Genomic DNA, 15,267 nt, shown 5'->3' on the forward strand with positions numbered 1-15,267 from the left:
CATGGCTGGCATAGACAGATGCCAATGTATTCCTGACAAGCCTGATTTGTGTATTCAACAAGGATGATGACAACTCTCTTACAGGTGAATTATACAGTTCTCTTAGAAGTCAAATAACAGAGCTTCATATTTGAAGCTACAGTTGATTATATAGAGTCCTAGAAATCAGCATTCTCAAAGCACTGTCAGTCCTTAAAGACAACTCCCAGCTCAGGGAACTTCCTAAGTTGCCACAATCCTGAGGCACAAGGCAGGGTCTCCTTTTCATAAGTGCTTCTCCAGAACTTCCCAACTGTTGACTTTCAGGGTCATGAGGAACCACCTGCCATTGAGAAACTGAGGCCTAGAGACATAATGAAGTTTGTCCAAGGATGATTAGTAGTTAGGTTGCAAAATTGGTAGTAAAACCCATTTCCTAACCCTGTGATTTTTATTGGTGGTATTATTATTATTATTATATTATTCAAAGCTGTGGGTAACAAACAAACAATACCTTAAAGAATTAGGAAATTTCCAAAAGTCTAGAGTATGCTTTTCTGGAATAAGCTAGCAAAAACATACATGGCTAGGTTTCAAATAATCTCCAATAAGGCTTTCTGGATTCTTTCATCCTACATGTACTCCTCTGCCAACAAGCTGTGTTTGATGGTTGCTGAAAGCTTCCTGCTAGAGAGCAGATCTTTGCATAGACCAGAAGATCCGGTGAGAGCAGAGGGAGGGAAGCAGTGGCTTACAAGTGAAGGATAAAGATCACCAGAGCCTGGCCAGTGTGTTTCAGTGGTTGAGCATTGACTCGTGAATCAGGAGGTTTGATTCCAGGTCAAAACACATGTTCAGGTTGTTGGATTGATCCCCAGTAGGGGGCATGAAGGAGGCAGTCAATTAATCATTCTCTCGCATCATTGAAGTTTCTATCCCTCTCTCTCTCTCTCCCTTCCTCTCTGAAATCAATTTTTAAAATCTTTAAAAAGAAATCACTAGAGAATTCTTGGAAACTCTTCCAACTTTGGACCAATCAGTCCCTGTTTTGGGGCAATTCATGTAACCACTTGAATCTTTGTTTTTTCTGTCTGTTTGTTTGTTTGTTTGATTGTTTGTTTGTTTTGGGGGGGTTGTATAAACCTGAGATACTTATCATAATAATTATGCTGATAAAGATAATATCTGCTGTAACAACCAAGTAAGGACATGAATGTAGAAGTGCTTTCTTAACAATGAGATACTGTGTATGGATGTTCTTACTACCTTGGTCTCCCTGAGCCTCAGATTTACCACTGGAAACTGAGGTATTAGCTGAACTGACTTTACCTTGGAGGACCCAGGTACCCTCCTCCCTTGCTCTGTTTCAGATCCAAACTTCAGGGGATACCCTGGTGTCTGGGGAGTAATTAGAAGCATAGATGATGCATGGAGTCAGGCTGCTCATGATGAAAGCTCAGTCACTTTACTAGGTGGGTACCTCAGGGCAAATCATTTAAATTCTCTATGCCTTACTTTTTCATCTGTAAAATGGAGATTAAAGTAGAGACCACCTCAGGGAATTGTGAGAAGGATTAAATTCAGTTCGTACACAAGCACCTACTAGTAGAGCAGTGACTCCCATGTGATTTTGTATGAAATGATAGCCATCATCCCTGTGGCCCTTTGGATGGCTCCAGGGGTCTGTTGGCAGAGGAGAGTGCCCAGCACTAAAGGCAAACCTTGTTGCAAGTCCTTACCCAATCTTTGCGTTCTGGCATGCTAACCAAACTTCCCTTTGGAAGTGAAATCACATTAGACCTTGAGTAAAGAGAGCTGGATTATAGCCCTTGCTCTGTGTTATGACTTCAAGCATATCTTTAATCCCTCTAGGCTCAGTTCCTCATATGAAAAAATGAAGTGGAGAAATAAAATTATTCTCAGGTCTCTACCATCTCTATCATTCTAAGACTAATTTCACCTTTTGGGCAGATGGCCAAAACAGAATCCCAAGAGTCCTGACTTCCAACTCAGGCTCAAATAATTAGGAGCTACTACTGTCCCCTTTCTAGGTTATCTCCCAAAGAGGCACTTAGTCCACCAGTCACCTTTGATATCAATCCACCAGCTGCCATCAACATCTGGTCATTCACTTCATAAAACTAAGTACCAAACTTGGCTCTTGCCTGTCCCCTCCCACAACCACTATTCATTTGTCATGGGGCCCTAGAACTGAAATCATACACTTCCTACCAGCTTGTTCCTTAGAATGCATCTGGGAACCAATAACCCAATTCAAGACATCTGTTTATCTCACTTACAATCAAACTGCAGTAAAGAATGGCCAAGTCTCCTTCAATCAATCAATTATATAAACACAGCCTTGGAAGACAGTCTTGGAAGATGCTATATAGCATGCATGCCCACATGGTGGGAGATAGGCACCAAAAACTTAATTGTCATTTCTCTTATATGTGGCCCTAAAAATGATACAGAAAAAACAAATTGGACTTTGCTCATCATCCCAGAACAGAAAATGGAAAGTAATTAAAATCGTAGGCATTCTGAAGTTACTAGCCCAGCCTCCTCATTTATAGATGGGAAAATTGAAGGTGAAATGAGTGACTTGGCCAAAGTGGAGTGGCCTAGGGTCTGGAGAAGTAAGTGTGTGGAGACCAGAACTCAGGTTGGACTTCCAATCCAGTTCTCAGCCTGCAATTTCCAGGAAGCATCATGGAAGCGACCATACAAGTGGGGTCTCCAACAGAGTTAAGCAGGCTCTAGAGGGCATGATAGAAACCCTAGTACAGTGGTCGGCAAACCACGGCTCGCGAACCACGGTTTGCGACTCTGTTGACTAATGAGTTTGCCAACCACTGGACTAGACTACATGTTACCGTGTAGTTGGAAGCTGTGAGGATTAGGCAATTGTGGCATATTGTGTGCAAAGAGGTAAAGGGTAGTATATGACAGTGGTCAGCAAACTCATTAGTCAACAGAGCGGCAAATTGCGGCTCGCGAGCCGCATGTGGCTCGTGAGTCACGGTTTGCCGACCACTGTACTAGTAGTATGTATACTCCTCAGCATGACATCCATCCAAATGAGATCGTTCCTGAAACCAGAAGGCTGGCAGACAGCTCTGAGGAATGCAGCATCCACAACAACCAGAGGAGGCTGTTGGTCATAGAAGGTCTCTACCTCAGAACATACAAAATGACCCTCCCATTTACTCTTCTGTCTCTGCTGCTGAGGATATGCTGGAGGATGGAGGTGAATAAGAAGTTCATTTCTGATGCCAATCTCAAAAACAAGCAGATACCAGGTTACATGTGGGCCCACATGGCCTGGATTTGAATCTCAGCTCTGCCATCAGCCCTAGGCAGATCACTGACCTCTCTATGCCTCTTTCCTCATTAGTAAGATGAGGCTATTTAACCAGATTGCTTTGGGTCCTGACAGCTTGCAATTTTTATGAATTTCTCATAGACCAAATTATTCTAGTCATCTATTCAAATGCTTGTTAAAATCCTATTAATCTGAGGTCTCTTCTGATATAAAGTTTTGCATACAAGGTTGCTCTTGACAAAACATTTCATTTCAAGAGGATTTCCTCTCATTTTTCTCACTCTTGATCAGTCATTTTCCTGCATATGTTTTGGACACGTGCCTTTCTAGGCTGGTTAGAAATGCTCTGTATATAATATGCAGATGTCCCAAAGCTGTCAAAACAAAAATTCCTCAGCTCACTCATGTCTACTGAATATGCTTTTTAAGATTAAGAGATAAAATAAACCATTCCAAAGTAGTTAAAGCCACAGTTTTGAATTCTAAACCCAGGTACTGTTCTCCCTTAAAACATATGTCTTTCCTGAAACCAATTAGAATGAATGACTTTAGGAATAGAGGACTGCTGGGAACATCCTATCCTTTCATAAAACAGAGACCCTAAGGGGTTGAAAAGCTCCAGGTTGGGAATTGAGAGACTTGCATATACTCCTAGTTTGCTCCTGGATTGTTCAGCAAATGTTGCAATTTATTAATATATTTATTAAGAACGCAACTGAGGACAAACACTGAATTACACACTAGGGATGCAAAATGGAACAAGATGTGGATTCCTTGACCTCTAAGGGAGAACTACTACATGTAGGTAGGGATGCAAAAATGACCCGCAGGAGGGAGGTCAAAATTGGACCAAGCATTAGGGAGTCACCTGCCCAGGTGTGAAAGCTGACACCAGGCTAGCCGGTGAATGAATACATGGACATAAGCCTAGGCAGCCCTGAGTGATCCTTTCCATGCTTGTCTGCCTGTCTGTCTGTCTTGCTCTCGGTTTCTCTTTCTCTTCCCTCTTTCTTCCCCTTTTGTCAACGCTTTTCCCTCTCTGGCTGTGACAATTGTTTTAAATGGATCTCCTTTGACTTGCTTTTCTTGTCCTTGTGTCAGCTGGTGAATCATTTATTATATTTTAACCTGACTTGTTTCCTTTCTGCTTCTTTTTACTAATCTGCTACTAATGTAGAGATAAATTGTTGGTATTTATTGAGTGGATCTATGTGTCTTCTTTTGAAAGGAAAGAGATATGATGAAGTAGAGCATTTTAAACAAATCTCTCCTTGAAACACCTAAGCCAACTGCTTTTTATTTAATTTCCATGGACTGAGTTCTTTGGATCCCAGCAGGCCAGTGGTCCTCAGGTTGTCAGATGTTCCCTGCTCTTGGTTTTGTATGACTGGTGGCTTTGCTGTCCCCTTTGGGACTCAGTCTTTAGGGTGAATGCATCCAGAGGCCTTTTGCTTAAAGTGTTGTAGATAAAAACACAGAGGCATAGACTAAGAAAACACTTGACTTTCCAGCTCAATGGAGCAGTGATGGGAAGAGGACACAAGAAGTCCTGGCCTATTAGGGCAGAAGAATTGGTATGAAAGCTTTCAGCCCTGACATTGGACCACCAGGGAGCTGGAAGCTACTTTTCACTGGTGCAGGCTCTTGAGGGTGGAAGGACTGATCACAGCTAGCCACATTAAATATGTAATTTCATAAATGTGATCAAACAGACTTGCTTCCTGAGTTATGAAGCAAATCCTAAAGGGGACTAGAGAGCCTTTTTGTTTTCCACTTTTTATTTAGTGATAGGTTGATTTATTTTTAGGGAGAATTATATTTAATTACTCAATCTTTTCAATAAAAAATGATTAGTAGCAGCAGGGAAAGTAATTAAAAAGTCTAATTTTCCTTTCTTTCCAAAAGTATCAGTCCCTAAATTGGATGGTCCCAGGGGCTTGGAAGCAGGCAAAGTTTTAACAGAACTTTTATTAGTTTATTAGAGCTGTCATAACAAAGCACTACAAACTGGATGGCTTAAAACAACAGAAATTTATTCTCTCACAGCTCTGGGGGCCAGAAGTCCAAAATCAAGGCATTACTAGGGCCATGCTCCCCTTGACAGCTCTAGGGGAGAATCTGTGCCATGCCTTTCTCATAGCTTTTGGTGACTTGCCAGCACTCCTTGGCATTCCTTGGCTTGAGATGCATCACTCTAATCTCTGCCTCCATCTTTACATGGTGCTTATCCTGTGTGTGTCTTTGTCTGTTTATTCTAATCCAGTATTATTAGACTCTATTTCTAAATAAGATCACATTCACAGGTACTAGGGGTTAGGAGCTCAATATATCTTTTGGAGGGACACAATTCAACTGCTGACAGGGACTATACTCCATGGTGAGGAAGACAAGATGGACCATGGTGCTTGGGCCGAGGGGAGCTATACCCACATTTAGAAAGAGGTGAATTACCTGGCCTACGTGGGACAGTCTCAATTTAGGGATATCAAGTTTTGATCCTACAGCTGCCCCAATCTTGAATATCAGACTTGTCATTCAGTCCAAACACCAGGTTAGCTAGGAAATGAGGGCCCCCTCATTAAGAGGAGATGTTATCTTTGAATTCACTTTGTGATGTGGTAGAAAAAGCACTCAACTTGGAGTCAGAATATCTGGGTTCAGTCTTTTCTAACTGTCCACCTACTCCATAACTTGGGAGCACATAAGTAAAGTTCTTTGGCCCTCAATTTACATTTCTATAAAAACGTTTTATAAAATAATATCTACCCACCACAATTTTATAATAAGCTTAAGTGAGAAAAGGGTGTATGAAACAGTTTTATAAAGTTTCAAACTTTTTTTTTCCTGTATGAAAATTATTTCTCCTCTTCACCTGGCCCAGAACCCTTGGTTATTTATTATGTTTTAAATGTTGATTGGATTCTTCCCCACACCCAGAGTGGGCAAACATGAATTACAGCTGGGCAGGGTACCATCTGTTCTGTTGCTCCAGAGCTCAGTGGCCCCAGTGAGTCACCAAACCCCTTGATGGCCTTAATCTCTTAGCATCTGGAGCTACTGGCTGGAACAGATTTTCTTTTTAAACATATTTTTGTTGATTTCAGAGAGGAAGGGAGTGAGAGAGAGATAGAAACATCAATGATAAGAGAGAATCATTGATCAGCTGCCTCCTGCACATCCCAGGGATAGAGCCTGCAACCCGGGCATGTGCCCTGACTGGGAATCAAACCATCACCTTCTGGTTCATAGGTCAATGCTCAACCACTGAGCAACCCCGACAGGGCTGGAACAGATTTTTATCTGGGTAGGTAGTTAGAGTCCAAGCCTTGTAGTCAAGCCTATAAGTAAGTCTTAAGGCAGAAGAGCTGATGATAAAAGGAAAAAAGTCTTTCTTTAGATGTCCTCCCTCCTCCAAAGCATAGAGATGAACATGCAGCTCTCTGCTTGTCGGTGATGAAATTAGCAGGCTCCCATCGTTCAAGACAAGTGTCGAGAAAGAACTGAAATCGGGTACCAAATGCCACTAAAGAGAATATATTTTACACAACATAAAAGGCCCCAATGCAAATTAGAAGAAATATAGGGAGACCTCCAAAAGATAGGTCAAATTTTTTCCTTAAGCAGATAATTATAGGCTGGGGGTGAATAAATCTTATTAGCCTCTCTCTACTTCATCTCTTCTCATAAAACACTGATGAAGAGAAAGCATACTCAATTCAGGTCTGGACAGCTGGCCTGAGACAGCTGTCTAGTCGGGATGCCTGTGGTCAGGCTGTGGATGCTCACTCTCGTCACTGCCCACAACTCCTCCCCAGAATGCAGGTGGAGACAGTCAGCCAGGCACAAAACTCCACCACTCAAGTGCCCACATCAACTTACTGAGACTTGGTTACTTCTCACTGTCTGAGGAATGACCCATTTAGGCGGCAATTTTCTAGTCAAATTTCTCCGCCCAAGTTTGAGGCCTTAAAATTAATGAAGTTGTTAATATTTCTTAAAATGTCTTTCATGGCAGGCAGCTAGAAGGTGTGGATTTATCATCACTGATCCTGGTGGCCTCTTTAGTTCATACAGAGATATGGGCTGAGCCCCCCCAAAACATCCTTAGGGAGACAAGAGTCTTGGCCTTAACCCTGGCTTTAGTTTGCTCTGCAGTAGGTCTCAGGGTGAGTACACAACCTCTGTGCTCTGGGGTGAGCCCCAAAGGCACTCTTTGTGGCAATGAGCCTAGCTGCCTGCAGAATTATGTCTCTGTTTTCTGAGCTCTGGGAGAGCAGCAACAAATCTTACTCACTGTTGTATTTTTATCAATTCCAGCATCTGGCACTAGACCAGGCACACAGAGATGGTGATGGGGGCAGGAGGGTCTTTAATTCAGTCTAAGCTGAATTAAATATGGTAAGAAGGTGAAGAGGCTCTGGAATTACCGCTGCACTCAGTCAAAAATCAGCTCTTCACACCTGTGAGTCAAAAGCAATAATGGTGCTGACTTTGGCTTTCCCGTTAAGCATTGGGCAATGTCTGGCCAATGGTTTGGGAAATCATGAGGATTCTAGATGACAAGGATACACCACAGAGAATAAATGCAATCTTCTCTGAGTCACGCAGTAGGCAAACCTGCCTTTTTTGGACATTCTGTATTTTATAAAAGTTGAATGACTTTGAAAACAAATTCAAAATTTTATCCAGACTGGTTTTTATCACAAATCTGATTAAAAGGCAGTAACAATACAAAGGACCAGATTGCAATTATTTATAGACACTTGCCCTTATTATAAGATGACATTCAATGTCTGGCTGAAATAAAATCAACAAGTAATTCTTATCTGGACTCTCCTGACAACTACTGATCTTCTTCTCCCACTGGGGAGGCTTAGGACTAGCAGGAAACCTCCCAGCAGAGTATAAACCTAAACTGCCCTAGGGTTTTTGATGCACTTATTTTTTTTTAAGTTTGAAATGAAAGGTATAGCTAATATTAACCAAGGCTAACTGCATTATGGATGAGAGACAGCAGTGAGTGGAAGATCTCTGTTAGGTGCATTTTAAATAGCTCAAGCCCAAGGGCAGAGAGTGAGCATCAGGAATAGGTAAATACGCCCAGAAGGGATCTAGAACTCAGTGCTGTACTGGGTTCATAAATGCTTAATCCAATCAGGCCTCATGTGTGAGTTCCCTCCCTGGAAGCCTTCTGTATTCATCTGTCATGCACAACTTTTATGAGTGTCTTCTATGTTATGGGACATAGTGAGGAGCAAACACAGCTTAGTGCCTGCCCTCAAGGGGTCCACCTAGAGGAGTTCAAAAGAAGAAAAAATATCCACTTGGAAATACATTAGCTCTCCTCCAAAGCTGTTCTTTCCTCTTCAGAGGCCCAGCTCCCATGAGCTGCTAGGATGAGCACCAAGAATAAGGACTCCTATATCAGGTAAATATGGCCTCCTGAGGGCTCCTAGAACAGGACCTAGCAGGCTGAGTAGGCAGATCCCTGGGAGACAAAGTGACTATGAGGAAAGAATTCTGGTTTTGTAGTTAGAGAATCTACTCTGTGTGATCTTATTAAGTCCAGTTTCTACACGTGTTAAAATGGAATGGGTGGGATGTGGCCTCTATCTCTTGAGTTTGTTGCAGAATCAAATGAACTGAAATATCTAGAAATGTGTTTAGGCACCTTCAAAGAGATACTCAAATGTAAGGGAGTCACCTGAGGGGCCCAGAGGACCTGCAACCCTCATAACAACAATCTTTTCTCAAGAAATCTCTATTATTAGAAACAGTCCTGGGTTAGAATCCTATATCTGAAAAATCACAGTCAAAATGCAAATAAGCATTACATGTAATGGTTGGTAAGGGAATGTTGGGAATACCATAAAGGCTGGGGGGCAATAAGATACGACAGCAACAAAGCCCTTAGTTTCCTTCAGGATACAGAATGCATCCTGAGTCTGGAGAGGACTGGCCTGAGTGCTGACGGAAGACTAAAGGCACAGAAAGACTTCCTTTGTGTTTTGGGGGTTGAGGGATCCATGGAGAACAAACTGAAATTCACAGCTTCCTTGAGATGATAATTGTACATCACAAATAACTATCAAAAATATATTTACCATATCGGCTGCGATGAGACAGAAAAGGGAAGGAATCTTTCATTATCCAGGTCAGATTCCATGCAAAAGAATCAGGAACAGGAGAAGGCAGGTTTGTCGGTGACTCTAAGGAGCTGTGACCTGGACATAAAAACAGAGAGAACAATAATCCATCTGTTGGGGATGTGTCATATCACTTTTTATAAGAAAGCTTATAAGAGGCTTTCATGACATCTATTAGAAAATAAGGCGAGAAAGACCAAGCCACTAGAACATTGAATTGACCTGAGGACCTCAACGCACATTTGCTACCAAGGGCAGCCAAACCTAAGAAGTCTGAATCTTGTGACCAAGGGCCTGTCAAGACTTCTGGGAGATGAACTAGAAGCCAGGCCACCTAATGGCTTGGTCTAATAGCTCTATCCCAGGAACTTGTGCAACTTTATAGATAACTTCAATTCATCTCATCCAAATAATGCTTCTACTATACTTTATGTTCAGACTTGTAACTTCATTAAATGTTGCTTATTTGGGTTATCGCCTTATCAATGAGAAGGTTGAAATGGCACTCCAGTTATGAGTTTTTGACAATTATTAAAAAAAAAAAAAAGCTAGGTCATGGGTTTTTTCCCAGAGCCAAGAGTCCAGAAAGCCACAAAGGATTAATGTTGCTCATTTGTATGTGAGAAAAAAGGATTGAGAGAAAAGGAGCAAAAGCAATATTATTCTTTTGTGTAACAGTACCTCAAGTGGGTTTTGTGTGGTGAAAAGTAATCTCATCTGGGGCCATATTCGTCTACTTGGGGACAGGTTTAAGTTTCTTAGACTTTTAAGAAATTAAATTAATTTACAAATCAAGTGAACAGGCATTACATACTCTAATGCAGTTCTTTCCTGAAATCCCCAACTCAGTCACCATTTGCTAATGTTTTATGACAGGCAAGGCTTTTTCTGTTAAAGAAGGGGTGTGAGAATAAGTTCTGTTTGGTAAACAAATGTGTTGCCCGATACATCTTTCTGGTAGCATTTCTACAAAATGGGTGAGAGGAAATTCACTGAAAGGGGTCAGGGTCTATAGAAAGGGGCAACGGGTCTGAGAGAGGTGAGGCCCAAGTCCAGATAGGTCTACTTGGGGGCAGGTTTGAGTTTATTAGACTTTCAAATAATTAATAATATGAATTAAGCACATATGGACCAGGGACTATGCTAAGTGCTTTAAATATCTGATTACATTAACTTTTTACAACCTTGTGGATAGGTATATCATTGCTCCTCATTTTGTAGCCAGGGAAATTGAGGGGGAGAGAAGTTTAATATTCTGACTGTGGCCAAGAGACCAGAGTCAACAGACCAGGTTGATCTGATGCTATCGCACACAGTATTTCCACCACCCTTCATGGACCCCCACAAACAATGGCAAGGTGTTCTACAGCTCTCCAAAGGGCCATTCAGGACCCCCAAAGGGCAATGGCTAAAGTCAGAGATCACCACTGAACATGCTCCAGAATACGACAACAGTGTGAGGGTTTTGAGAAGATTCTGGCAACTAATCCCTACAATGATCTTCATGTGAATAAAAATTAGCACTTCTGTATCTGAGTCATCAGTGTAGCTCAAATTTTTAAAGTAATTTTGAAGCAATAGGAAGATCAAACCTAGCTATATTTCCTGGTTTCCAAGTGAGGTCATTTTTCTTAAACATATAGTTTGGGAATGGTATTTACTTCCTGGATGTGAAGCACCAAGCAGATGGGGCTAGACTTCAGGAAGCACTTAGGAATCTGTGAGTGGGCACAGAATGACAGATGACTTTTAATATGGACAAGGGCCAGGTTATACATTCACGGATAAAAAAAAAAAATCTAAAATGATTCAAAAGGAAGCGCTCTGGGGACTGAATCATGGCCCAGCAAGACCCATGGGTGTCACTGTGGGTCATCCTTAAAGATAAACTTGAAGCATTTTGTATCAAAAAATTCCAATGAATTATTGGGCATCTTCAAAGTTGAGTACTGGAGAGAACGCAGAAATTTTTCTCTCGCCCTTACAGGAAGCTTTAGAATTTCTGCCAGCAGGCTGAGCTCACATGATCCTCAGAGGTAGGTGGGTAGTGATTTACTGCATGAGGCTGTGGGTACAAATAGAGAGATCAACCAAAAGGTTGGGCCTCCTCACCTGAGAAGGAAAAGACTAAGAAAACACAGCCAGTACGGATGAAGTTATTTGCCAATATTGAAAGCACTAAGGCATAGGTGAATTCTAGTCAAAGTTCATGGAATATTGATAAATTTAGAACGTCAAGAAGGAAGCACTTCTGTGTTTAACAAGCGCAGGGAAGAGACTCCCTGTTTCCTTCACATTGCTTCCCTTCCCCCCTCACCCCAGCAGAGAAAAGCGATGCCAAGAGAAGCAATCCATGTGAGCAAGAGAAAGGCTTGATTTTTGTTGTTGTTGGTGGTGGTGGTGGTGGGTTTTTTTTGTTTGTTTGTTTTCTTTTTTTTTTTTTGCTTTTGTTTTTGTTTTTGGTGCTTCCTCTGAAAATGTGAGGAATTTAAGTGAAATTGGCCTGACCAGAACCGATGTATGGGATGAAAGTGTGTGAATTAAGACCCACTGGATCAAGAAGAGTGTACTGGATGCTGGGGAAGAGGGATAAAATGGATAGGAAAGGGGAAAGTAGGAGCAAGAGCTCCCAGGCTCCCAGTGAGGCTCCCAGGGACACCACCTGAGGAGAAAAAGGAAAGTAATGCACTTTGGAATGTGGACACTAATGAGAGCCCACAGATAAACACTGTTTTAGGGTTTTTGTGTTTTTCCCCGCCCTGAGCCCTTTCCAGGCGCCGCAGGGTGTGCAGGGAGAGTGAAACTCCCAACTTCTTGATACCACTCTTTTTCAAAGCACCCCACTTTCTCATGTCCCCAGTAGATGCCGGGGTTCATCACTATAACAATTCCCTTGCAAACAATGCAACTTCTTTGCCTCTTTCCTCCTTCACAATTGTCCTGAGCTGCTGAATGTGGTGGTGGGAGAGGAGGGAAACAGAAGGGGAGGAGAAATAGACCACAATGCTGACATGTCTCATTTTAAATTCACAACCACAAACCTCAAGAGAACCCTCAGGACTGCCCGGGAATCCTACTGCATTCCCTGACAAGCTCAACTTACCTCCCTCTCTCCAGCACCGCCACTTCCAACTCTCTCTTAGCCCTCAAACCTCCAATTCCCACGGTTTCTCCACATTCTCAGCCAGTATTCTTGTTTCTTATTTCATTGAGAAAAGAAAAGCTCATTTCCCAGCTTGCAGGTGTCAGTACCTCTATAGGCTACCTTCTCTCCTATCATATACTGTGTACACTCATAAGCAGTGGCAGCCTCTTTACTTGGGTGGTAATCTCATCCCTTTTCAAGGAATCTGCTCTTGCAATCGTTCCCCCTTTCTCCTACATCAGTTTTGTCCCTCTACCATCAATCACATCTGCAGCAAATATATACCAATTTCCTTGACCGTCACACTCTCCTTCAGCCACTGCCCCATTACTCTGCTCTTTGTCACAGATCAGTGTCTTCAAATATTTGTCTATGCTTCTGTCTCCATTTCTTCCCTCCCACTTTCTCTTAAACTCAATAAAATCAAGACTGTCTCCACTACTCCAAGTCAAGGTCACCAGCGACACCAAGTTGCAGGTACAATGGATACATCTCAGTCCTTAACTTACTAGTCCTCTCAGTTGCACTGGACCCTGCCAATCATCCCCGCTTCTTGGATTCCTCATATCCTGGTGACCACATAGTCCTTGGTTGCCATACTCCTTGCCTCCTACTTCAGTGGCAAATCCTCGTTACTATTCTTTGCCAGATCCTCCCCATCTTCCAGGCTGTACAAAATGAGCATTCTCCACTTTCCAGCAGCAAATGCCTAGGAGATTTCATGGCCAAATACTGTTTCATTATAGTGGTTTCAATCAGCTGACAAACATTTAAAAAAAACACAAAACATGAATTCCAAGTGACGCCAGGACATATGACCCTTCCTAGACTTCAATGAACAAGGGACTTGTTGTAAACAATCACATACAGACTTAGAAACTCATTCTCTCCTATCCACAGTGCTGATTTTCAGTTCTGAATTAGCACGGCCACCTTATATCCCTCTTCCTAAGGTTTAAAAACTCTGACTTCTCTTTCTTAGAGAAATACTCAGTGAATTTCTCCTTGCCTGACATGTAAATAAGCTCAGCTTTGGTTTGGATTTGTGTGTGAATGATTTTGGGGGGTGGTCCTCTACTTTATTTGACAATTATTATAAGTTGGGAAGCTTGGGCCTTTTCTCTTCTCCATCTAAACTTACTCTCAAAATGATCTCATCTAATTTCACAGATTTAAATCACATCTATATACCAGCGCTACCAAATTTATATCTCTATACCCAACTTTTCCCCTGAACAACATAATATACTGGTATATCCAACTGCCAGTTTGAAATATTCATTGTATTGCCTGATGAGTATCTCAAACTTAACATATGAAAAATAAATACTTAATGTCACTCCACCTGAACCCCAGGTGTTCCCCATTTCAGAATGTAATTGCTTGGGCCCCAAACCAAAGAGGAATCCTTGACATCTTTCTTTTTCACACACTCCACATCAATCCATCAACCTTTACCTGAATGTTACTCCTTCTCATCTCTCTCACATTACCTTTCATCCTAACCACTGCTGTAAGTTCCAAGCTGGTCTCCCTCTTTCTACTATTGCTCACCTTGAGGGTGTTCTCCACACAGCAGTTAGATGGACACTTTGGCCCTGAAATCGCTTTCACGTTTCTTGCCATTGTCTACTCCTTGAAGGTCCCACATGACCGGACCCCTGGTTCTCTGACCTCATATCCAACCGTTTTTCCCTCGCTCATGGAGCTCTAGCCCCACAGGCATCCTTGTTGTGCCTCAAACTCACCAAGCACACTCCACTGGTAATGCTCACAGCCTGGAGAGCTCCTCTCCCCAGGCACAGGTGATCATCCCCTCTCTCCACCCAGGTCTCTGCCCAAGTGCCACCTCCTCAGAAATTGCTCTTTATCATCTTGTACAAAAATGTCCCTCCCCACAAACCTCTCTTTATCCCATTCCCCTGCATTTATTGTTTCTTAGATTTATATTAATTTATTTAATATGTATCTTCTGCACTAGTCACTGCTACATCCCCATGCTTGGCACATAGTAGACACTAAATAAATATTTGTCAAATGAATGAAACCAGAGCCCTTGAGAAAACTGTTAGCTGTAGGCTAATCACATACTCTGTGGAGCCTCAGTGGTCTGAAAAAGATGGTAAGGACAAGAATAATGTACACTCTACCAACTCTCAGGATTTTGGAAGGGCCAGATGAGAATGTGTGCAAGATGTACTCTTTAAATATCAGTCATGCCATTCTTGAAGTTTTATGCTCCTATCTCTGCCTCAGAATCCATCATGAATGGGAGTCTGGGTTCCTCTCCTTTATTTTGGATCTTGAATGCAATGTCCAGAAATCTGAAGTGTTCCCAAAGCGCTGCCACTCTGTTACTCCCTGCTTAATTATTAGCTCTGCCAACTGTCCATGTTCTCTGCTATCCCACTTTCAGCCAGTTGGCCATATCGCTATTTCCCACTCTGTGTCTGTTCATTCCTAAGCCAGTGTACATAATCTAGTGAAAATATCACACATGTGTTGGCATAAATAATAAAGAGCTACGTGTGTGGTGGTTATTTACAGGAATGCCCTAGGTTCACCAGTAAGCATGTTTTACAAACCTACATCAATAACATGTAAAAATGCCTCTCTTCTAAACACTCTTTGGAACTGCTCCTGCCTTGCCTTGTACACATTTTAATTATTTA

At 42.1% G+C, this 15,267-nt stretch overlaps 1 protein-coding gene across 1 annotated transcript in view; it reads right to left on the minus strand.

Moving 5' to 3' along the window:
* Window positions 1-15,267, minus strand: part of ALK (ALK receptor tyrosine kinase) — a gene marked incomplete at both ends in the record, with an annotated part of 583,016 nt that overhangs the window by 403,677 nt on the left and 164,072 nt on the right. Inside the window, one exon of the mRNA XM_079791596.1 lies at window positions 9,409-9,528. Within this exon, the coding sequence (XP_079647722.1) occupies window positions 9,409-9,528 (120 nt within the window). The remainder of the gene's footprint in view (window positions 1-9,408; window positions 9,529-15,267) is intronic.

This window comes from Cnephaeus nilssonii, assembly GCF_951640355.1.
Source record: "Cnephaeus nilssonii genome assembly, chromosome: 15".
NCBI lineage: Eukaryota > Metazoa > Chordata > Mammalia > Chiroptera > Vespertilionidae > Cnephaeus > Cnephaeus nilssonii.